This window comes from Chamaea fasciata, unplaced genomic scaffold (assembly GCF_029207755.1).
Source record: "Chamaea fasciata isolate MVZ Bird 193981 ecotype frontalis unplaced genomic scaffold, bChaFas1.0.hap1 SCAF_10, whole genome shotgun sequence".
NCBI lineage: Eukaryota > Metazoa > Chordata > Aves > Passeriformes > Sylviidae > Chamaea > Chamaea fasciata.
The window spans coordinates 22133064-22158049 of NW_027094095.1; the positions used below are offsets into that span (position 1 = coordinate 22133064).

At 51.6% G+C, this 24986-nt stretch overlaps 1 protein-coding gene across 14 annotated transcripts in view; it reads left to right on the top strand.

The window, feature by feature from the left end:
• Positions 1–24986, top strand: part of PTPRF (protein tyrosine phosphatase receptor type F) — a 381489-nt gene that overhangs the window by 348471 nt on the left and 8032 nt on the right. For 10 of the 14 annotated variants that reach the window (XM_066192652.1, XM_066192651.1, XM_066192663.1 and 7 more), the window contains 7 exons: positions 622–737; positions 3553–3585; positions 6469–6566; positions 14347–14470; positions 16405–16580; positions 22520–22639; positions 23705–23859. In XM_066192652.1, the coding sequence (XP_066048749.1) occupies positions 622–737; positions 3553–3585; positions 6469–6566; positions 14347–14470; positions 16405–16580; positions 22520–22639; positions 23705–23859 (822 nt within the window). The remainder of the gene's footprint in view (positions 1–621; positions 738–3552; positions 3586–6468; positions 6567–14346; positions 14471–16404; positions 16581–22519; positions 22640–23704; positions 23860–24986) is intronic. The other 4 variants (XM_066192657.1, XM_066192658.1, XM_066192662.1 and 1 more) reach the window with 1 other exon arrangement.

Sequence of the window (24986 nt, forward strand, 5' to 3'; positions counted from 1 at the left end):
TCTGCTTGCAGTATTATATTTTCCTTAATATTCACTTGTCCACTTTTTGATTGGATCTGTCCCTGCTTTGCCTTTGAGTTCCAGCAAGAGCCTGCGGTGGTGGCATCGCTTTAGGCATAAATATAGCATGAAGAGACAACATTGTATTTTATTGTTCCATTAATTCACGCCTTGGGTGCCTTCAACCATTCAAGACATGTATTAATGGCCCAATAAAACACACCCTGAAGAGCCTTTACACTATTATATTACAGCATTCTATATTTAAATATTTCTAATACATGAAAAAAATTTTATTATATCCTTCCACTACAGGAAATAGTTCCTAGAGACAGTAAGAGGAAACAGCATCTTGCATCTATCTGCATTTTCTCTAATAAATACTATGCAGAATACCACATCCCAAAACGGCCTCACTAATCAAACCTGTGACATTGCTTGTATATAATCTTTGCTGTTTCATAGATGGGAAATCGACAGCACAGAAGATGGTATGACTTAGCCAGAGCCCTGGGATGGACCTGGGTGTCTGAGGCAGAGGGACCCAGCCTCTTTCCTAGGGTGATTCATGCCAGTCTCTACCTGAACTTACCTGCTTGTCTCTGCCCTCTCTGTCCACAGGAAAAGGGCACATTCCCCCTCTTCCAAGGATGAGCATTCCATTGGCCTGAAGGACTCACTCTTGGCCCACTCGTCTGACCCAGTTGAGATGAGGCGGCTCAACTACCAGACTCCAGGTAAGGAACAGCTCATCCTCTTGAATCCTACTTCCTCTGGTTCCCCTTCTCCATGTCCCCCATGCCAGAAGCAGAGTTGTAGTCCTTCCCACCCTCCAGGAAATCTACACCTTCTCAGTCACAGTGACACAGAGTGGGCTTTAGACCAAGGATGTGCAGGTGTCTGTTCTCTGGGCTGCAGATCCTTCTCCCTGGCCCTGTCACTGCAGGGCCATGAGGCTGGGGAACCTGGATAGGGCTGGCCTGTTGTGTGGTGTGTGTCAGACACGGTGTGAAGCTCATTACAGTTGTCCTGAGCTGGGAAGAACCTCCGTGCATTTGGGAGTGTCCATACCTGGGATGCTCCCAGGTGCAGAACTGGCTTCACCCTGGCTGAGCTTCAGTGCCAAGCACAACTGGTGCGGTGTTGGCCACATGGGCTGCATCTGGGGAAGTCAGGAGGTTCACAGAGCTCTTACACTGCTGAGGGTGTCCCAGCAGCTTCATTCTGGTATCTTTGGTGTGCTGACTCTCCTACTCTGTTCAGCTAAGGGTCAGGAGAAGAGCTACCTGCAGACAATAGTGCTCTGCAGCCAGTGCTGTGGCCCACTGAAGGACTGCTGATCATGGGGGTCTCAGTTCAGAGGATGATAGTTCAGTAAATGCCGTTCTCTGCATGCTGCTTTCACTGGCCTGGGATGCCTCAGGCTGTAGCTTCGCCAGCTCATGGAGGCAACTGTACCTCACACTGCAGAAAGGTCTTGTGCTGCTGCTTTGTGTCTGCACGTCTCTGATGGCACCGAAAGCACAGTACCTGTCATTGTAGTGATCAGAGACAGGCTCGCCCTGACTCGTTCAGAGCCTTTCAGAGAGTCCAAGTCGTAGATGAACTGAGGGACCACTTGGGCTTTTGTGATGGAGGGAGCAGTTCAGCAGCAAATGAGGCACATACAGCTCTCTTCTAACTTGCAGCTCCTCCTGGTCTCTAACCTACTTTCCTTTTCCTCCTGCTGCTCATTCATCTAAGAGCTTTCATCTAACAGGAGAGTTTTGAAGGGGCCATTTCCTGATGTAAAACTGCTGTGTCTGGTGGTCGGGGGGGGCAGGCAAGAACAGCCTTTCCTGTTGCCACTCACAGCAGTCTGGCTCGCACCTGGGGTGAGCTACACCAGCACATCTTTTTCTGTGCCAGGGCAGCTGTCAGGGGTCTGTAGTTAGTGCATCTCCCAGGCAGAACCAGTGGCAGATCTCACGTGTGGGCAGCAGCAGCAGGCTGGTAGTTGCCAGCAGAGCTGGCACATTAATTGGTCACAGCACAGCACAGGATGGTGTCACAGCATGGGAGGAGAATGCTGTGGGGAGCAAGGGAGGCACGTGTGGCAGAGCAAGAACATCTCAACAGGCAGATCACCGGGAGCAGCACTAGGGAGGGGGGTCACACACAGTCAACAACAGCATGCAGCTTCTTGAGGAGGAGCATGGTGTTAAACAGAGCTGCTCCAGGACAGCTGTGCATGGGGACAGGCCTCTGTGACGTGTCTCCATGTGTGCACAAATGCCATCTTTGCTGTATGCTTGTGGTTTGCATTGCGTGGAGGATTGTGGCAAGTCGGGCTTGCATCTGCTCCCATCTTCAGAGAGGTCAGAGTGTTTACAACAAGGATGCCCCTTGCTAGACCTGTAGCAAGGTTCAAGAGCTGCCATCAGAGAGATAGGGAGCCAGAAAATTTTCTTTTCCTGTCTGTGAGTGAGGATAAGCCAAAGATGCTGCTCATTTGATAAGTTTGCAGAGCTCTCTGAAGAGACAAAACCAAGCCCAAGTGCCTAGTTCACTCCAGACAGCAGCAGGACCCTGGGTTACTGCCAGACAATGCTCCCCTGCCAAGAGACAGCACTCTGTCCTCCTCCCCTTCTCCCCACTGCATCCCTTGTGAGACTCTGAGGGGCAGAAGCAGGTGTCGTGCAGCTTGAAGTGACCGTTCCAGCTCCTGATGAGCTTGTCCTCATCAGTGAGGCACAGGAAATCCACCAAGCTCAGTGGGCCCAAGCTGTTGCCCCTGTCACCTGATGAAGGTCGAGGTAGTGCTGTGAGGATGCATTGACAAGAGATGCTGGCCACCAGCCCTGGTAGTTGGTCTCCCTGATGGAGTTTGCTGAGCAGGGAAAACTTGTTTAATGCATAATTAATTGGTCTACTGTTATTAAATATTAAGCTCTCTCATTTTTGTGGTTTTTACTTCAGACAAGGGTTATTCCCCACTGTTGGCCTCCCTGTACTAATGTACTGCTGTGCCAAGTCACTGAGAGGATACAGGACCGGGCAGTGTCCCAACACACCATGAAATGAGACTGAGTTGTGCTGCTGATGAGCTGTGAGCGAGCTGGAGGCCCAGGGGCACTGAGCATAAGTGGCTGGGGCTGAGTGCAGTCCCCCTGGCCACCGTGCACAGATGCTCCTTGTACCTGCCATCTACTGGCCCCTGCAGGCGTCCCTGGGGCACGGGGCTGGGGCCAGTGGTGTGGAGTGAGAAATGTAGCTCTTGGTGTCACATGGAGGCCTGTGGACTCACTCCCTTACAAGTAGCTGCAGCTCCACGTTTGCCAGTGTCAGGGGATGGCACTGGCCAGAGCCAACAGCCTACTGTGTAACAGCCAGTTGCAGAGCAGCCCCCAGGGCCAGGTGGTCGGTCCTACGCAGGAGGGAGGCTCCTGGTGCTGTGGCATATGGTGCTTTCCTTTTCATCTTCATCTCGTTGTCTTTCCATCTCTGAACCTCTGCAATGATGACTAAAGGCTAATGGGATTTCTGTTCTTGCCCCGTTTCTTTTCTTTACAGGTGCCAGTGTCCCCTGTTGCCCGAATATCTCAAGTTAGTTTTAACTCCTGTTTTTATCTTTCGACACCTTTTGCTTTTTCTTTCTCTTTCTCTCTCGTCTCTGTATTTTTTGTTTCAATGTCATGAAGATCACCTTCACTCACAGCAGACTGTAAAATGGCAGTGATTTCACTTTCTGACATGATGTGTGGGGTGAGGCTCGGTACTGTTCGCACGGCACTACAGCAGCTCACCACAGCACAATGCAGAAGGGAAGGTCCTGAGTGATGGGCTGCCAAGAGGCTTCTTCAGCAGCCCTTCCCCTGCTCTCAGGCCTCTGACCCCCTCAGAGTGGTAGGCCAGGCTCTGCCATGGTGCCAGGTCTGCAGCTGGCCCTGCGTGAGGACTGCTGACCTTGGCCATTCTAGAGGGAGTGGCCAGCTAAAAACCCCAAATGGACAAATTGAAGGGTGCTCTTGCTCTTCAGTGGTTGAACACACTCTCATCCTACCTCAGGCAAACTGGTTTCCCTAGGCTGGGTCACCTCTGTCCTAGCCAGAACAGAACACATGATGGTCTCTGGACTGCCTGCATTTAGTCTGCTTCACAGTGTTGGTACCAGAATCCCAGGCACAAAGGAGGCACATACTGCTCTAGCAGCTTGCATGGAGTAGTACCAGCCTGCAGATAAAAGTGCCCTCTTATCACTTGTCTTCTGAGCTTCAAGTTCATCCTCAAACAACCATAAAAGCATGGCCACCCTGCTCTAGGATATACAAGGCATCTGTGTATGCACACAGGAAAGGGTGAAATATGTAGCATAAATACTTCCCTGGGAGCGGAGCCAAGGGCTTTGCCATGTGTGTCCTGCAGGCATTGTGAGACCTCTGAGCTCTTCTAGCCTCATGGTGATCTCACTGTCCTCTTGCCAGAGCAATTGGAAGAGCTTGTGGAAGTCCTGGCAGTGTGTACAAATCTCTTGTCTTGCCCTGCACTGTCAGTGGCTGTTTTTCCATGTTGACCATAATGAGATTCCAACCCCTCTTTTTCCCCACCTGCTCTTGCTGCTCTTTTGTTGCTGCAAGACTTCTCTGGCTGGCAAAACACAAGTTTGGAGAGACCACCTTGTGTTTCTCAGCAGAGATGAGGGTCTGCAGCTCTGCTGTGGTCCATGGCTCTGCTTTGTACATAACTGTTTTGGAAGAAGCACATACTGTGACTGTGTTCCAATCTCTTTCTCCTTCTTGCCCCACACTTCTGTCTTGGTCCCACACTGTTGTCGTCATTCAATTGCTCATCAGTGACAGCTCTGCAAAGGCTGCTCCTGAGCTACAGCCAGGAGTTCTGGCATGAGTGAGGAAACTGTGCCGAAACCAGCATCATCTCTGTCCCTTTGAGGGCCTGCTCAGCCACCTCAGGGATCCTGATGGGTGAAGTGGCAAACAGGACCATTTGCAGGAGGACCTCAGCACAAGGCAGAATAGGGGTATTTCGTTCTCCACCTATCTGTGTGTTCTCAGGCCATCCTGGATGGCACTGCACTGCTGAGTAATGGCAGGACAGGTGTGTGTTGGATTGGGTCTTGCCTGTGTGCAGTGATGTCAGATGTTTTATGCAGAGGTCTGAGGTGTAACACTTCCATGTTATCACCTTGTGACTTGTCATCACCATGTAAAATGCGTGTACCCAGCCTGGGGACCACTCCATCACCTCAGTGGCCCATCACTGCCATCTGTGGCAGTGTTCAGCCTTCTGAGCAATTATGAAGCTTCTGGCTGTGCTCCAGCCTGTCTCCCTGGGTGTGAGTCAACAGCTTCAGCCTATTAATAATCATCATTACCCATGTGGGGTTTCTGGGAAACCCACAGAGCAGCTGATGGAGTCACGAGCCTTGGGATTTGGGTGACATGTTTCACAATCACGTTCCTGCCAGTTCAACATCTCAGCATCAGAGAAGGAGGTTGTGATAGTTATGCTCTGAATCCCAGGGCCCCAGGAGGGCTCCTCCCAATCCCACATGCATGCCCCCACAGTACCTGTCCCCTGTGTGGGATCTGTGGGATCCCCTCCTCTGGGCCTTTCTGCTGAGCAGTTGTGCCCAGGACGAGCCATAGTGTTGCATCCCTGGTTTAGCCAGGGCAAGACTTCTGCCATGGCTTGAGCTGCATCCCAACTTGCAGCAGCCTCCCAGAAGCTGCTGGAAAGCACATCGCTGCACATGGTGCCTTGCATGGGCCAGCCCAGAGGAGCTGGACTTTGGGCCTTGGAGCAGGCTCTGCCTCTGGAGCATCACTGAGGAGTTATGCAGCTGTGGGCAGAGCTGCTCCTCAGCTCTCAGAACGTTGTGCAGTGTCCTACCAGGGGATCAGCCATTCTTCTGTGGGGCCCTTCTCATCCTTCTCTAACACCCTGGGGACTGTGACCCATCTGCCTACCCAAAAAGCTGTGCACATGCACTGCAGAGGTTTCACTGCAGGTCTGGCAGTTTCTTTGTGGCTAATGCCATTATTAGGGGTAAGCAAGAGGATCAGCCTAAGCCCTTGGCGGTGAGAGCACCAGAGGATCAGTGTGTTCAGCTTCAGCCCAAGCGGGAGCCCAGGAAGCAGAGCGACAGTGTATCCTTGGCCTGTTCCTGCCAGGGGCTGCGTGGCCTGCTCTGTGTGCCCGGTGGCTGTACTGTCCGAGCATGCTCACCCGGTCATGCACATTCTGCACATCACCTTTGTGTTCTGTTCACCGCTCTGGGAGTGTGTGCCGCATGCCGTGTGAGCTCGTCAGCTTCCTGTCCATCCCGCCCGGCGCTTCACATAGTCACACGTGTCCTCCTTGCACCCACCTCCTGGGTTTGCTGTGCACATGCTCTTGCTGAGCCTCCCTTGGCCACGCAGAGCTGTAATCATTCTCCTCTCCCTCCCTCCCTCCTTGTCTCGCTTGCAGGCATGCGTGACCACCCCCCCATCCCCGTGACCGACCTCGCTGACAACATCGAACGGCTCAAGGCCAACGATGGGCTGAAGTTCTCCCAGGAGTACGAGGTGAGCCTGGGAGCGGGACGCGCAGCAGGGTTGAGTGATGCTGGCCGTGACCCCAGCAGAGAGGGCCTGGTGAAAGCTGAGCTGTGCTTCCCCTGCAGCAATGCTGTGTGGCCAGTCCCCACGCCAGCCCTGGGAGCCTGCCAGCTCTCCCTGCCAACCCTACAGTGGTGGGAACTTGCCTTGAGCAGTTATAGCATGGCTGATACAGGGAGAAGGCCTTGCAGGAGAATGCATAGCAGCCTGCCATGCTACCACAATTGTTACGGTCTTAGGAGTGAATGGGAGCTCTTGTCTGCCTGCCTGGACTGTCACTGATTACTTTGTTCTGCTCTGTGAGGGCTGCGCTCCATCCAGGTTGGCTGAGGTAATTTGGTCTGCAGTATCCTGTGCCCATTCACTTCCACCGGTGTTCAAAGCTTTGCTCTCTGCACCGTCCTCTGATGCCAACAAACACACTGAGTTTTCATTCCTGCTTTCCCCATCTAATCTCCAATGGACTGTGCTGGCATTAGCCTGTGCCATTCAGCATAAGTGCCCATAGAAACTGTGCTAATGTCCCACTACCCCAGAGTAGTCCATGCTCCCCTCCCTGCACAGACCTCTCTATGCCCGTGACCTGCAGTCACGAGCTGCAAACTTGCCTGCATTTCTGGATCATGCTCCCACCCATATCCATGTCTCTGGTGGAGCCCCTGAGTAGGTGCTTGTCTGCATCCACCACTGATGCTGCCTTTGTTCACATGCAAAGGCATGTGCTGGGTGTTTGGTGAAACCTTCCACTGCACCTCTCCCAGCCCAATTCCCTCCAGCCCTGTCCTCCCCTGAGAGCAGCTTGCCAAGGGGGTACACCTGTGGAGGGGAAGGGGCTGACCTACCTGAGGACTGCTTCACCATTTTTGGCGCTCTCCAGGCTGCATGATTAGGTTGCAACTGTTTAAAAGTTGAACTGAAAAAGTTCCTCTGCAGCCATGAAGAGGAGCAATGGCAGGATGATGTTTTGCTGTGCTTATATGCAGAGCCCTCTTGAGCTGCAGGGGACTTGTAAATAAACCCCCCACTAGTATTAGAGAGGGAATAAATTTGGGAAGTGTTCTTTGCATGTGTTATCACTTCTGTTTGAATTGTTATCTGCCTGTGCCTGTGGCCACCCCTTCCTGCACCGTACCTACACTGATTCATGAGATGAGATCAGAGCATTTGCCCACAAGGTAGGATTATATATGCCAGGATAGGGAAAGCAGATCTCTGTGTTGAGATGGTAAGGGACGAATTCCAGCTAGTTCAAAGGGTGTGCTGTGTGTATCCAAAGAAGGCACAGAGCTCTTTTTTGGCTTTTGGATGCCAAGTGGAGGATCTTGGCATTCCTCTGCATCTACTGTCTGAACCAGAGAGATGAGCTACTGCATTACATTGCAACTTGGGAAATGTTTAAAGGAATAATGTGCTTCACTCGAAGCTACCTGCGTGTTCATGTATGTCCTGCCAGTGGAGCCAAAGTGTGCAGTCATATCTGGCTGCCTTGGGCTTTTTGTTGCCAGTCCAACTGAAATGTTAAGCAGGGCAGTCCACTCAGCTACAGGCAGGCTGTGGCTCTGCTGCACAGTGCGGAGTCAGCAGGATCCAGTGTCTCTGCACTCCCATCCTCACACTAGGCCTGTGCTCAATAGAGCCTGCAGCATAATACTGAGCTGTGGGAACTGTTTTTGAAAAAATGAGCATTAAGTAAATTCTCTTAGCTACTTTCATGAGCCTCTCTCTTCTCATTTCTCTTTCTTTAGAATATCATGGCTGGTTGAGAGCACCAATCAGTTGTACTTCTCATGTTGAAGCAGCTATTAAGTAGCTGATTGTTGCACATAATTTTTTTCCCCTGGATTCTGCTGTGTTTGACTCCTCATCATCTGGAAATTGCTGAACATGACAGGCTTGTACAGTGTTTGACACTAGGATGGACCCAAAAGTAGAAGGGGTTGCACCTTGTTGGCATGTGGGGATCAATGCAATCATTTCCCATTTGAAATGCCAGTGAGAAAAATCCTGGACTGAGTTGGAAGCGAACAGCAGCTGCCTGTGCAGGATTGCTGCAGCAGCGGGTCTTCTCTCATCCTGGTCCCTGTATGTGTGGGTTCGGCAGAGCAACAGTTCCCTTTGATAGGAGGTCTGCAGGGCAGGATAGGCATGGCATGTGCTGCTGACTGAGGAAATCTGCAGAGTGGATGTAGAAATTGTAGAGGTGGGAGGAGAGCAGGCTGTGCGGCCCCTGTGGGAGCCTGAGAGACAGGAACCACACCTCGGCACATGCTTGCATTTGCAGTAATCATTGATACAGTCCCAGTGCTCACCCTGGGACACTGTGAGCCCCAGACCTTACACAGAGCTGAGTGGTGACCCAGCACTTTGAGAAGTGAAGGCCCTGACCCTGTTCCCCATGGCATAGTGGTGCTGCCAGAATGGGAATAGCACAGCTGAGCAGGGAGACACAAGGGAGGAAGGCATGGCAGGTGAACCCCCAAGGCCCATTTGCTGTTTGATTGTGCTTTGAAATAGTTGCATTTTAAGTGTTTTTGTAGAGCAGCCTGTCAGCCTAACATCTCTGTGGGGTGCAGGGCTGTTTATAGATGGCTCACATTCCAGGAGCAGTGGCACCACAGGCAGAGAGCAAATATTTAACAGCAGTTGTAACCATTGAGGCCAGCTGGCCTAGAGCCATCAGTCTGGCGCTTGCCTTGGCTGTGCAAGCAATAGCAGGGTAACCTAGACACAGGTGACATGAAACAAGACCTGTCAGCACCTCCCAACATGCCTGAGAAGGGGGCAGGAAGGGTGGCAGAGATTTCTCACAGCCGTCTGACCTCCATTCCCACAGGTCAGAGGATAAATAATACTGCTCCCACCAGTTTGCCAGCCCACGTGCCCGTGCAGCCCATGTGACAAAGCCAGCACAGAGCAAGCTATGGGTGGGCTGCAGTGAGAGCAGTCATGTGCTGTGGGTTAGCCTTCACCCCTGGCACCTGGGAGCCATCCCAGCTCTACCTCCTGGTACCCCCGGTGTGGCAGGAGAGGCTGAAATGCAGTTGCTGGGAGCTGAGCCGTCTGCAGGCACAGTTCACAGCTGCCGTCTGCTCTGGCGTGGGGCAGAGCACAGCCCCACCACACTGTACAGGCAGGCAGCAAGCTGCGGAGCAGGGCACAAGGGTCTGGCAGCTGTTTCTGGCCTGGCTGCACGAGGGAAGTATTTCATTTTTAGTGTGCAGTGAAAGTTACAGCGAATTTACAGTGTGGGATTAACGGAATTAAATAAGTAGAAGGAAGGCTGAACCCCCTGAGTGATGTGCAGGTGGTGGCAGGCGCTGTCGCTGTGTTAGAGCTCCTCCTGTGGGCACCTTCCCACACTGCAGCCTGTGCTCCCGGAGCGGGATCCTGCCCATGGTGCTGCACGAGTACCTGCCCTGGGACAAACCGGTCGGCACACACGCACTGCAGCTCACACTCTCACTGTGGGATCCAACAAGCTGAGCATTGCTGTTCCCTTTGGTGCTCTTAGCAAACACAGGACAGGCTGACTCCAACCAGCGCTGGTTCCTCCTCTCTTGTAGTGCTGCTAGACCCTGTATCACCTTCCCAGGGGAAGATTTTTTCCTTTTTCTTTTCCAACCTGCAACTTGTGACTATTGCTCCTCATGTCCAGTCCATCCAGTGTATGAACATCCAGGAGCAGAGCAGAGCATGTGGTGAGAGCCTGACAGTGTGGCACTGACTAGCACATTAGTTCTTAGTAATTTTTAGGCTGTGCTCCTGCTTCCTAGTGTGGTAGGGAGACTGCAGATCTCTCCTCACAGTTTTCTGTGGAGAGAAACACTGGTGGTTTGGCCAAACCCTGTATTCGCTTACATTTCCCATAAAGCCACGGAGGATACTGCATCTCCCATGCCCGCAGCCCTGGCAAGGCAGGTTGGGTAGCAGGAGAGGTGCTTGGGTCCCCGGGGCCAGTGAGCCCAGGAGGTGCTGGGCCCAGGTAGCACGGAGGGAGCCTTGGTTTAATGGGCTTGCCGTGGGTTTAATGGGCTCATTGGGAAGCCGCCTGGCAGGCACACGGCGCTCACGTTCCGGTAATAAGAATAATAAGGCTGAAGTGCTGCCAGGGATTGATTCAGAAGCACATTATGTCCTCATTTGAGGCGTGGCGCAGATTGACAGTGGTCAATGCTCCTGCTAATGTGGTTGATTTCACAGGAGGACGGGAAGCACTCACTGCCTGAGCATCTTCCTGTCCCCATGCCCTTGTGCAGCTCCCTGAGGGCACTGCCTGCCTGGGCTCTCCACGCCTGCCAGCAGCAGAGGCAGCAGCAGGGCCTCAGCATGCAGAGGGATTTTGGAACTGCACTAAGAAAGGGAAGCAGCAAGTCCGAGGTGGACTGTATCTGAGAGTCAAACTGGCACCGAGGGACGGTTTCAAGGCATTTGTAAAGTGCTCTAGAGTCTGTCGAGGAAAGAGCCTTTTTCCAATCCCTTTTCAATGGTCTGACTCTGTCTTTATGGCAGTAGCAGCAGGGGTCCCTGAACTGCTTTGGTGAAATTGTTCCTTGCACTTCCATGCTGGGAAGGAGGAGTTTTACTAATTGGGCTTTTTCTTAATTTGCACTTGCTGTCTTACAGCATCTCCCTATCACTTTAAAGCAAAGAAAAAGTCATGGTGCTTTTTAAAGTTTGCTCCTGGCTCATTTCCTTCCAATTTCCCAGCCCTTCTGCTTTCTAGGAAGTGTTACTCTGATCAAGTTTTGGGATGAAGCAGTGATTGCCATGAGCCCCAGAAAGGAACAGGAGCAGACTCCTAGTGCCAGGGCAGTTGTGGAGCAAGGTGGGGAGATGAGGCAGTGTTACTGCACACAGGAGCTGCAGACCATTGTACAGAGCTGGGACAAGACTTGCCAACCACTACTCCATGTAAGGGTTCCAACTCTCTCCAAGCAGCCCATCATTCTCCCATTTATTTACTCATTTGTTTGCCTTAAAGGGGGGGAACAGGTGTACATTAATTCATCACCAGAGTTTAAATTAAATCATTTTACTTCTAAATGAGTCACTAATTTGCAGGAGTATTTAATTAGAGCCTCTTTGCACTCAGGTGCTGTATTAGTTCTGACTTTCTCACCTGTTTGCCCTCTTAAGAGGCTGATGATGATTAGACCATTTCTGCACATACTCATTGCACATCAAAGCTGTTAACCCTAATGGCAACACCTTGCTGCTCCTCCTCCATTCTGGGGGCTTTTGGCAGACTTGTCCTCCCCCAGGAAATAACCCTTTCCTCTGCTGTGGCAGGACACAGACTTGCTGTGCAAAGCACTCTGCACCCCACAGCTGGGTCAGCCCTGCAGCCTTTTGGCAGTGATTGGCAGCATAGATTGAGCATGAGTAACTGCACTGAGCTCTGCTTGCCTTTGCTGCAGGGGTGGGACTCACTCCAGCACCCACCTGTGCCCACTGAGAGTGTTCACAGAGTGCAGTTACAGCTGCTGCTTCCTTGGGTTGCTACTTCACAGCAAGAAGATGCTCACTGATACCTTCAGAGCCAGTCTCAGCTCTACCACCAACTACTGGTGGAGCTGAGACTCTGTGGGCTGTCTGTGCAGATTAAGGCCATCTTTTTGAAAAATAGGTGTTATTTATGTTTCTAATAGGCATTGGTGAGTCCATATTTTCCTTGTTAGTTTGTCTATTTTTGCTTCGCCTTCAGTGTGCTCCGTATTGATCGGACTGATGTCAAAACCCCTCTTACTTACCTCTGCTCCAAACCATGAAGTCCTTTCATATTATATTCTTCTTACTTTTTCGTGTCTTTGATCATTTCTGCATTCCCTTGTGCAGTTCAGGCCCACCATTGGTGGGCAGCAGTCTTCCCTGCCACACGGCTGAGAGTGGGGGCTATCCAAAGAGCTGATCCCCTGAGCAGCCTATTCTGAGTGCAAATTACAGGTGCCTGAATGAAAGGAAGTGCCCCAGAGAGCTGTGAGCTGTGCTGAGATGTCCCTGTGCCTGGGCAGAGGAGAGTGCAAGGCCTGTGGCAGCCAGGCCCAGTGGGTTTGCAGCCAGAAGTGGTGCTTGCAGCCTCCACTCCCACCATCCTGGCTGCAGTGCCTCTGAGCACTGCAGCTGCCTGCTTATTACACCGATAAGAGAAAATTACAGGTTTTCTGTAGGAAATGTCTATTTACATCCTACATTTCCCAAACTACCTATTAGCATCTCTGTGATGTCACATCCTCCTGTGCATTTTCGTCAGCTCTGGCCCCTCTACCTGCAGGCAGCCTGGGCCACACCTGGGGACAGACAGCTGCCACCTGGCACAGCACCAGCCCGTTCCCTGCATGTGCTGCAAGGCCCTCAGGGCTAGTGCAGCAATGCAGACAGTGCCTGTGCTCCATACTCAAGCCAGTGCCCACACCCAGTGGTGGCTGCTTGGGAAGTGCCTGCTCCACAGCACAGGAGCAGAGAGGACATCGATGGGCGTCACTATGTGCACAGCTGGTGGTTGGGAGAACTGAGCAGAGGGACCATGAGAGCTGTTCATGTCAGTCCACTCAGGGAGCTGTGCTTCCTACCTCAGCCTTTTGCTCACAGCTGATCCAGAGCTGACAGACAGGCATTTCACTGCCTGAGAAATCTTCTGACACGGCTCTGCCTAGCGATGAACACGGATGCCTGCAGGGAGCACAGCGTGCATTGCTTTCCTTGGCCTGTCTCCCCAGTGTTTTTGTCTGTGGACCAACAAAGTTTCAGAGATCCTGTGCTGGAGCAAGATTTTGAGAAGGTTTTGACAATGTTGTTAATTTCAGGGGGAAGGCATGACTGATTTCTGCTGTAGCTGCTTGCCCTGAACTTTCCCAGGGCTGCAGAGCAAGTCCCTGCATGAGGCAGGTGTCTTACCTGTGTTTCTCTCAGACAACAAGACCATCCCAATCTCAGAAGGGTACTTTGGGGATGGTTCATGTTCACATTGTTTTGTGCATGGACTGAGATGGTAGAAAAGGTTTTGGGAAGAGGCTGCCTGGCCATGGAGCAGCCATGGTCTGGGTACACCAGCACATTGCTCATGGAAAAAGCACTGGGTGTGTGAGGCCAGGTGGCAATGGGAAGTGTGCTTTTCAGGCAGTTGCATAGTGTGCAGACCAAGATTTATAACCACATCTCTTCTCCAGGTTTATAGTTTCTTGTCACTCTATTAACTCAAACGAGAGGTGTTTACATTGCATAAGTAGCTGGAGCAGTGGATAGTAACCTATTAATTTTCATGACTATTCCCTGGCAAAAGCTCATAGGCTGTCTTGCAGGACACTAATACCAAAAGCTCCTGGGGCACAAGACACCCAGGGCTTGCTGTATTTCAAGAGACTGCAGTTCAACAGCTAATAAAACGGCTAGGTCAAGATCTGTGCTGTCAGATCTCTCTGGAATCCTGGCAGAAGACCAAATTTCTGCTGAAGGGTAGCTCCAGAGGAAAGGATGAGCACACAGCAGAGGAAATGAAGGCTCATCTGCAGCAGGCTGCCCCAGTGAGGGACTTCCTTGCCTGCAGATAATGGGATGCATGTCCCACTGGAAACTGGTTTTCCATGTGGTCTGGCTTGACGCTACTGCCGTGGACACCCATGGAAGCTGTGTCTGGCCTGGGGAAAGGTGCGCAGCAGGGCAGTGCAGATTTCCTGACTGAACCCATGTGCTGCAGCACCCCAATGTGCTGTAACCGCTGCCAATTCCTTCCTTCTCTTTCTCTCCACAGTCCATTGATCCTGGGCAGCAGTTCACCTGGGAGAACTCCAACCTGGAAGTGAATAAACCGAAAAACCGCTATGCAAACGTGATAGCCTATGACCACTCACGTGTCATCCTGACTTCCATTGATGGTAAGAGTAACTGGAGTGGGTACCCCATCAAGCAGCTGAACATGACTGTAGCAAGGAGACCATTTTTTTCTGTGTTCTAAGCTGAGCAGGGACAAACACCAAGCATCACCATGATCAAATCTGTGTTCTGGCTGGCCAGAGGGGAAAGAGCACTGTAGAGCTTTCCCAGTGTCCTTAGAACAGTGTGTTCTGTGTGGTTGCTTCTTAGTACTGCTGGCAACAAACATGTCTGTGCCAGCAGCCTCCTTTCCCACTGTCTTGTCTGTGTGACTTCAGCTGCCTTCCTTAGTACATGGTGAAACATGGCACTATTAGTGCCACCGCCACCCTCTGTCCCAACACAATTGTATGGCCAATATCTTTCTCTGGGACTTGTCATTATATGGTCCCAACTAAGTGCCCAGAGCAGCACAGGATTAGGGGTGCTCCTTTCCGTGGTACATCAGACTCCACACATCCCTGTCCTCCATAGCACTGACCCCTATGGCTCCAAGAACCAGCCCCACATCCCTGGAGTTCGGGCTAGTACATGCTTTTAGTTGTCTTGCACACAGAGGAGCTGGAGCCCAGGCTCACGCATTCCCTTTGTTTTATAAACCAGCACCCAGCTCTGCACACCCAGATCTGAACCCAATGGTGGAGGATGAGGAAGACAGAGCTAATTCAGTGCACCCCTGCTTGGGGAAGGAACTGGGACCTAGCTTTGCACACAAGTGGCCCTATGGTCACTAGCATCCTTTTTTGGGAGATGGAAAAGCCTTTTCTAATGGTAATGCACTTATTCATCCTCTTCAAGAGGAGGAGAGGAGGCCAAACAGTCCCTGACAGCAGCCCCGTTAAGCAGCAGCAGCAGTAGTAGCAGCTGTGTGAAGGCCTGGCACGTCTGCTCATGGGCAAACCCTCGCAGACAGCTGTGGGGTGAGCACGTGGGGGAATCCCTGTTTTCCAGCCTGACTCAGTTGCTGTAAGTAGTGTCTGTGCCTTCCCGGGAACTGTTCCCAAAGCACCCTGCCAGGTCCATGCTGCCCATGCCAAGGGAGCGAAGCACTGCACTCCAGCTGCTGCTGCTCCCCCCGAGCTGCCAGCACTTTGTGTCTGCTGGAGACTGCTGAGACCTGTAGAATAGACCTGTAGAATTTTCCCCAGGACAAAAGGACGAGGGGTGACCCCCAGCCTTATTTCCTTCCTCTAATGAAATGCAGATGCTCTCTCCCGAAGAGACAATGAGATTCCTGCTGCTTTCTCTCCCTGCAGCTCGGGCAGTTGGAAACAGCCGCGGGCCTCTGCTCTGCTGAATTTATTTTAGTAACTATGTGTTTGCATTTTAAAGGCCGATACGAAAAATTCCTTTCCTTAAAGTGGTGGAGGCCATGTGGGGGCTGGAGCAGCCTCTACCGGCAGGCAGCAGAGGGGGGTCTCATACTGAAGGGTTTCAGTGGTGGTGGGAGGAAGATTTCCAGCTCCTTGGGGATAGTTGTCCCTGCAGGAAGGATGGGAGGACATCCCTGCCTGACATCCTTGCTAACAGAGACAAGCTAATAAAGGAGCCTCATTTTTAAAAGGTGCTGTAGGACCATAACAAATTGCTGGTGAATTTAAGACAATTATATCAGTCAGTTGCTTGGGGCCGAATGAGCTCCTTAATATTCCTGCCTGTGAATTTTCCTTTGTGTGCATGTGGCAGCTGTCTCTCTGCTTTGGTGTTGCCTGCTTGTTGCATTAATGTGGGAGTTAAAAGGGTTCTTCTTTTTCAGGCACCATCCCTGTCCTTTGCAGGATCCCTGGGAGAGATCCTGACATCACCCCATAAAGGAGACTTATCAAGAGCCTTGTGAACATGCCAGCCTCTTCTCCTGCCTGCGGGGCCCAGCAGAGCAGTAGGTACAGGGTTGTGGGCCAACCCCAGTAACTCCTGCCCTCTTTCTCCTCTACAGGAGTCCCAGGCAGTGATTACATCAATGCCAATTACATTGATGGATATCGGAAGCAGAATGCCTACATCGCCACGCAGGGACCACTGCCAGAAACCCTCAGCGACTTCTGGAGGATGGTGTGGGAACAGAGAACAGCAACTATAGTCATGATGACCAGGCTGGAGGAGAAGTCCAGGGTATAGTGTGTGCTTTCTGTCTTTTCTGGGGCTGTTGGGGGGCAGAAGAGAGGAATGGGAGCACTTCACAGCATAAGGGCACCCAGGGAGATGCAGTTCCAGTGATGTGGCTCACTGCTTCATGCAGCCCAGCAACAAATGCCTTGTAAGCATATCCCTTGGGGGCAAAAGGGTGGCACAACCTCCTGTTGCTGTCCTGCTCATTTACCTCTATTTTGCTTGCATGTCTGCATGGGCACCCATCCTTCCCTGCCCACATCACTCACATCAAAGGGGGGAAAGGAAAGCTCTGAGATGGGGAGTGTGGACCATCCCAGAAGCTGAGAAGCTGCAACAGCTGGGGGGGTTACCGGCAGCATCCAGCAGCCCGACAGGGCCCTGGCATTTCTGGCAATGCAGGGGAATGGCTGACAGGGTCTCATTGCATTAACAAGACTAATTTGTGCCTTGTCCAATGACAACATGTATAAATGATCAGCTTACACTGCCAGGATTAGATATTCTGATGTAATAAATGCAAAACTGCCTGCAGACCATGGGGAAGGCGTGAGTTGGAGAAGTAGTGGGAGCCCTCACTGCAGATGAAACAGTTTTCATGACAGAGGTTCTTACTCAGCCCCTGAAGCAGAAGTTTGTAAGCTGTGACCAAGTGCTCCTGCGCCCAGATGCACTCTTTGGGCAAATCCTGCCCAAGGAGGAGGCAGCTTCTGCCTCTCATGATTCAGTTTGTTCCTAAAAGAAAAATTTTAGCGGTGAGCATTTGTACTAGCAGAATATTTTAGTGTTGCCATGCCAACAGCAGAAGGGGCTTGTGCACTCAAGCTGTGAAGCACTGATTATTTTTAGCCCAATAAGCTCATTCTTTAGAAGCAGAAATGGTCAAGTTTGGGTTTAGTTAAAACTTTTGCCTGCACGCTTTCTGTCCTTTTCAAAGCTTTTGCACCAAAATGCTCGCAGGGGTATCCTAGCCACCCTGGCTGCGAGGAAGTGGCTGGAATCACCAATCACCATGGCAAAACAGATCTGCTTTTCCTAATGTAAAATAGCAGGCATTGTTGATGGGTTCCCTGGCCTCTTCAAATGCCCTACAGCCTGCAGGGAAAAAGTATTCCTTGGAGATGAGCTGTCTCTAGAGATCCAGCTCTAGCTTTGCACTATGCCTTCTGCTGCAGAGCCCTGCCTGTTCTGTCCAATGGTCACTGTCACCCACACAGCCCAAACAGGCAGGGAAATGATCCTGACCTGCGCTGTGGCTCAGGGCTTGGCACACAGGCTAAGCAAGATGAGAAGCTTCTGATAAACTGTGCTCTGCAGCTGAGAGTTATATGGGGACTTTTTTGTGCCTTCACATTTCAATGATGGAGCATATATTTGAAGAACAAGAAAAAGCCCTTCTGGGTTGCCAAATAAATCCATTCCTGGAATCCTGACTCACTTCACTTTTGGGCTTCTTAGTTATGGCAAGACACTCCAAGGTGCGTGTTTCTTGAAGATAACAGGCTTCTTTTGACCCCAGAGGGACCTGTCTTTGCCTGAGATGTCTGTGTTGCTGAGCTGTGCGTTATCTCCCCCCAGCACACCCCATCCTATCATCCTGCAGTATTGGTTTCTGTCCCAAACACAGTGCATGTGGTCAGGCTTTTGGTGACATTGTGAATCCTTGTTATGGGCAGGAAGTGACCAGAGCCCTCACAGAATCTCAGGCAGCCTGCCTCATTGGGCACACTGCCCAGGGGCTGTAGGCTGACCTGACCAGACCCAGACCCCTGCATTCACTCCCTGGCAGTGCCTGTCCATGTCCTGCTGCCTCTTTGGCACATCCCCAGCACTAAAGAGAAGTGGGCAGTTTTCTCTGGCACTGTGGGAGAGGCAGGTTGCCAGGAGAGGCAGTGGAGAAGCCTAGTCACTCCTGAGTTGAACTAGTGATCCACAGCAAGGACTTCCCTGGATGTGTTTGCTGTACCCTGCACAGGTGTCTCAGGGCATTTCCTCACAGCAGGGCCCTGGTGAGGGGCTGCAATGTGGACTTCCAGGAGGTGATTTTCTCTGGGGTTTTTTGTTGTCTTTTTCAGCATCTTCCAAGGCAGGATGGCTTTTAGCCACCTTCCTGCTCTGCTTTTCTTCATGCCCTTCTGGCAATGGCTAGAGCTCTCTTGGCTGCACACCTTTTTGGGGCCAGCAAAGATCCTAATCCCAGTCATTGCCCATTGCTCCAAACTTTCAGCATGAGTCACTGTTTTGCAGTTCATTCTGCTCCAGAGCCTTCGAACTTCATCTGATGTAACCCCTTGGGTCCCTGCAGCATTGCTGCCTGCTGATGCTCATGCTGCTGTGGGACAACACTGCTCCAGGCAGTCACATGCCATCACAGCATTACCCAAGGGTGACCTTGCTTGAAAGTCCCCTTGCCCAGGGGCTTTGGTGCAAGCACAGGACTGTCTCTCCAGCTGCAGAGCCTGGGGTGGGTAGCAAGGCCTCATGGCGTGCTGCCCAGTGCAGAGCAGGCTCTGCTGCCTTTCCAGGCGAGCTCCCCAGGTCACCCTTGGCAGTGCTGTGATAAGCCGACCGGGACCAGCAGCAGCTTGGCAGCCCTGTGGGGGTGACACTGCTTTAGAAGGTTCCTGAGCTGCAGAGAGAAAAAAGAAATCTTTAAAGAGCATCAGCTTTTATGGTCTGCAATTTCAGCTGGCTTGATGGTCTAAATCATCCTCCCTTTTTCATGTTTTCACAAAGTAAGAAGCACATAAAGGATAGAAATGGCTGGATTGTGCAATTTAGCTGCCTTCAAAGCTTTACAATCAGTTTCAGAATCATTTGGTGGCAGTTCAGAAACACACATTGTAGATTAGCTTTCCTGAAGCTGCAAGCCTGGTGCATCCCTGCCGGGCTGTGTTGCCAGGAGAGAGGTATTAAAGCAGGATTTCTCCTACCCTGGGCTATCCTCAAGAGCCTGGCAGAGCGAGGTCTCCCAGAGCAGTGCCGTGGCTTGTTCTGTTCCAGCCCACAGCACCAAGCAGCCATCCCTGGGGTCTGACCTCCCCTGGCATTTCATGTCCCCAGGAAGGGGTGTTGAGAGGCTGGTGCTCAAGGGCCCTGGGGAAGAGAAGCCTGGCAGCCACATCATGCTCCAGCCCTCTTGCTGACAGCAATGCCATCTGGAGCTTGTGAGCAGGGCCGGGAGCAGAGCACAGCTCTCAAGCTGAAGAGAGGTGCCCGGCTGCTCTTGGGCTCAGGGCATCAAAGGGGAGGGACAGGAGCCACTCAGCAATGCTGCAATAAATGGCTGTTCAGGACATTACTGTGCTCCTTAAGTTAATGAGAAACAAGCACTGCCAGAAGAAAACATCTCTTATCTGCTTTAGTGCCACAGTGCATCGGCTTCAGCATAAAATTTACAGAGCTTGAAAATAGGGCATAAACATTATGGGTAAATTTGGCAGAAAATGTGACTGACTCTTATCTGGTCATGAATAAATAATTTTCAATTACCAGCCCAGGCATTGCTATTATCCCACACAGGGAACTCCTCTGAAGTTTGTTTTGTGCTCGAGTACGCAGCCCTGCAGCATGTGGGTGGCAGGAGGGGACTGCCGTCCCTGAGGTGTAGGCACAGGGACAGGCTGTGCTGTTCCCCTGAAACATCCCCTGCAAACCACAGCAAGCAGCTGTCCCCAGCATTTTCAGGATGCCATGCTGCTCTCCTCTCCCTTAGAGAGGGTCACATCATCTCCACAGCAGGCAAGACAAACTCAGGCCTTGTGGAGACAGCCTGCAGCTGCCACCCACTCATGAGGATGGGTCACTTTAGCTGGGAAATAATGTTTGTGACCTCCAAGTTGCTGGTGCTGCAGCCAGTCAGCGTCAAACACTCTGTGCCAAGTGAGGAAGAGGAATCCTGAGATTTTGGCAGGTCCTGCCACGTTGCTACAGATCTAAGGCAGCACAGCAGCCCAAATGGCAGGAGACCCTGGGTAGGAGGCAGCAAAGCTGCTCTGCTTGTACAGGCACCTGCAGTACCCCATCAGGCAGCCTTGCTCCAGGCACTTCTGCAAGGGCAGGCCTTACTGAGAGCAGAACCCAAAACACAGGGAGAGATGCATCCCTCTGACTCCCAGGTTGCTGCACTCCAGAGCCAGAGTGCAGGATGAGGGCTCTTAGCTCTCACAAGCCCCACCCTGCTGCAAGTGGTTTCAATTAAAAGGCAGAACTTCATTGATTCCTAATTAAGCTTATTGTTTCCCTTCCCACACATTCCTCTGTAAACACGTTCTGCTAATAATTAAGTTTACTATTCCTTGACAAGCACAGATGATCTTCCATTCACTCCTCTCTCCTAGGGTGGGAAACCATTTTCGGTGTGGTGCACATGGGTGGGAATGAAGTCTTCTTCCTGTCAGACAGCCACTGATGCTCTGCAGGGTGGGGGAGCCAGGTACCAGATGAAACAGGGATGCTCAGGGTGCCAATTAAATAGGGACCTTGGGGCTTCACAGAAAAAAAAAAAACCAATAAAACAGAGGAGTAGTTTGCAAACACTGAGCTGTGAAGAGGAGAGGAGCAGCATGTGAGCAGAGAGGGATGTGCAGGGAGGTGAAGGGGGCAGAGGCATGGGCCCCTGGGGGTGTGTTTGGCTGTCTGCCAAGTGGGATGCAACAAGAGCTGTGACCAGTAGCCCCCCTCCTCCCCCCCAAAGAATTCTGGTTGCAGAATTGGAAGGGTGTGATAAGGATGATGCAGGGCAGGAGGTTTCCAGGGAGCAGCAGATGTTTTCGTGACGAGACAGTGCTGCCTGCAGGAAAGGGCTGAAGGAATAGTTTGGCCATAGTCCATGTGCAAGAAGTTGCAGAGGGAGAACAGGATGTGTCTGTATCTGAGCTGGCATCTGTTTCTTGTAGAGCCTTTTGAAACATCTGGGAGGTGCAGACTATCAGGGATGTGCCACCTGCCATAGGGGCAGGTTGGTGTCGTTTGGTGATGCTCAGTGCACTCTACAGCAGTGCAGAGAGGGTGGATACAGCATCCAGGCTGGAGCTCTAGCATGGGCTGTGTCCCACCTGTCTCCAGGGTGGTTTACTGCCCAAGGCCATGCTGGCAGGGGCAGCCTGGGGGCTACGGATGCTACGGGAAAGGTAGTGCCTGTTGTTGTGTTGCTGTGCACCGTGCTGGACTCAGCTCTGTCCTGCCACAGCTGTGGGTCAAAGATGCCAGGCTGGCATAGCTGGGAGCTGGTGGGATACAGGCTGCATCTCATTCACCTCAGCTGTCCTTTGAGTAGAGCTGTGCCCACAGACACCATTTCCTATTCCCTGCTGCTCTAGTTCTTCTCCTATCAACACACAGCCGCCAACCTTCTCTTCATCCAGGTGGAGCTCAGGCAGGAGGTGGTTCAAGCAAAGCCCCAGAGATGCCCATATCACCAAACAGGAGGCAGAGAAGAACTACAGCAGGCACAAGTCACTGCTAGGAATTTCTGCTCACTGTCTTGGTATCTGGTGTAGCTCTTGCTTCTCTGTCTGGTGGTCTGGCCTCCTTTGCCACTTCCACCAGTGGCTCCAGGGGAAAAAGAAAATCCCTCTTTCAGTGAGTAACCACTCATTGAGATCAGCTCAGATGGTCAGAGCAGGTGCTAATAATACCGAGATTGTGGGTTCAATTCCCATATGGGCCATTCACTTGGGAGTTGGACTTGATAATCCTTGTGGGTCCCTTTAGCTCAGAATATTCTTGTGATTCTGAGTCATACAGAAAGAGGTCCAGGGGATGCTGCCTTTTTGCTGGTAATTGGGACACTCTGGGGGAAGGAAGTATAGATTTTAGAGTCCCCCCCTGCACAATGACTCATTTCTGTCTTTACCCTTTGAAGGGCAGAGCCCTGTTCCTCATCCCAGATGCCCTAGCCAGTAACCAATTACTGACGCGTTCTTCTCACCTCCCTGCAGGTAAAGTGTGACCAGTACTGGCCAAGCCGGGGTGCGGAAACCTATGGGATGATCCAGGTGACCCTGCTGGATACAGTTGAGCTGGCGACCTACACCGTCCGCACCTTCGCACTGTGCAAGGTATGGGGCTGGCTGGGCTGTTGCTGCTTCACGTATTGCAGAGATGTTTCCCAAAGCTGCAGGGAGCTCCATGGCCCACAGGCAGTGGCCACTGGCTGTACCTGGCTTGGCCAACCATGTGGCCAGTCCACACATGAGCCATGTCTCACAGATGGGCTCTAGTAGGAAATCAGCTGCAGGTTGTGCATCTGGCCAACCACTGGACTTTGGCCAGGATACTTGATGCTCTTCTGTGTGCTTTCTGTGATAGACCCCAGAGCAGGGCTGTTCTTGCTTCTGGTGAGTGTACAGGTGGCAGCTGTCTTCCCATCAGAGGGACAACATGGGAAGCAGTGGATTTTTATCACTTCTGTCACTAATAATGCAAATGGAGGGGTTATTTCTGATGTGACCACAAACCCTTCTCTCCTGCCTGCTGCATTCCTCATTAGTGTTTGGAAATCCATGGGGACAGTGCAAGCAGCAGCATGTCAATGCAGACCGGCTTTGCAGCGAGCTGCTTCTGTTCGTGACTGAGTCTGGGCTGGGAGCCCAGTGCTCAGGGGGGACACACTCAATGTGCCCCCAGGAAGGCCCCAGCAATCAGCCAGCCAGTCCTACCACTTGCTACATAGATCACTCAGCAAAGCCCAGAGAGGAGCAGGGCAGTCTGCAGACACAGGCTGATCGCCCAGCCCAAGGACACCATGATGCAGAGAAGCAGGGAGAGAACTGGCTGCTGTAGCCCTTCCATGGCCAGTGCCCATTTTCCCTGAACATGCAGTGAGTATGCAAGTAGTGAACCTGTGCTGTGCAGAAAAGAGTCTTTCACCTTCCGTGCAGTCTGCTCCACTCCTACAGAGATGGTCTGTTGTCTGTAAAACTGCCTTTCTACAGAGCATCTGTATTTATAGGAGCTTTGTAATAAACCTGCATTTTTCCTCCAGATTTTCACTGGTGAAAGCTCAGTACGTGCATCATCACGCAGAACTTTGCTTGCCTGTTGCTGTTGTTGCCCCATCAGCAGGTTCCTGCACTGGGATGAGTCTGTTCTCCTGCAAAACAACTTCTCTTTGTTTTCAACAGAATGGCTCCAATGAGAAGACAGAGCTGCGACAGTTCCAGTTCATGGCTTGGCCCGATCACGGGGTCCCAGAATACCCCACCCCAATCCTCGCTTTCCTGCGACGGGTCAAGGCCTGTAACCCAACAGATGCTGGGCCCATGGTTGTGCACTGCAGGTAGGACTGTGTGTTGGCCTTTTGGCTGCAGGAGCTTTAACCTGTCTGAAAGTGTAGTCACCCCTTCTTGCGGGAAAGGTTTCATGGTGGCATAACCTGCACTGCATGCTTGGGCTGGCAGCAGAACAGGCCCAGCAGTGATAATGCAGTGGTGGCATTTCTATTGCTACTGCTGTATCAGATTAAACAGCACTGCTATATGGAGAGCCTCAGAAAACACATTTTCCTGCAAAACTGCAAGTGCCATTTAAAAATTATCTGTACCCATAAGAGGGTGGTACCTTCAGAGGCACATCACTGACAGAAATGCATGCAGTGACCTCTACGAACAATCATATGCAGTATTTACAGCAGCAGTCTTTCACAGGGTAGAAAGGCAGCTCTTAAGGCAAAATATTAGTCTACTAAGGCTCAGCATCTAACCCAGTCAAGATTTATTTGTACCAGCCAGGAGGGGACTGTTACTGAACAAACCACTCCATCATTGCTGTTCCAGCATACGCCTTACCAGCAGTGTTTAATGCTCTTCTTTCATGCTCTGTTTCAGATGGTAGTGGGGTATAATTAACACACAAACAAGCTGTATTAAAGCCCTGTTAAGGATATGACTTGCACCATAAATGAGGAAATGCCTAGCTCCCTATCTCTGTGTTTACATGTCACAACAGTGAATCTGTTGTTTTCAGAGTGCTCTCAGAGTGAGTAGCCTGAGGTTTGCTACTCCCCATCCAACAGTTGTGGAGAGGCATTTGGTGCTTGAGCAAAGGGCTCAGCGCAGTTGTGCATGACCTCAGCTTTCTGCTTCCCCTCTCAGGCTGGCTGTGCTCATTTTATGGGTGAGGAAACAGTGACCCAGATTAGGGGACAAGCAGGCTGAAAATTACAGACTTCACTGGTATTAGGGCCCAGCCTGCTCTTCATGTCTTCTGACTTCGTACACACGTGCTGTCACTCTCCTGCCTGTTAAATACATTTCTCCTTCCCTTGGGGAAGGGCTTCCAGCCACCACAGGGATCAGCAAGGTGGCACCATGTCCTTTTCACTCCAGCAGTGAAAGGGGGACAGCAGAAAGGCTGAGGAGTCTCTCACATTCTCCAGTGATTCTCTCCCTTGCTCCTCCTGTCACT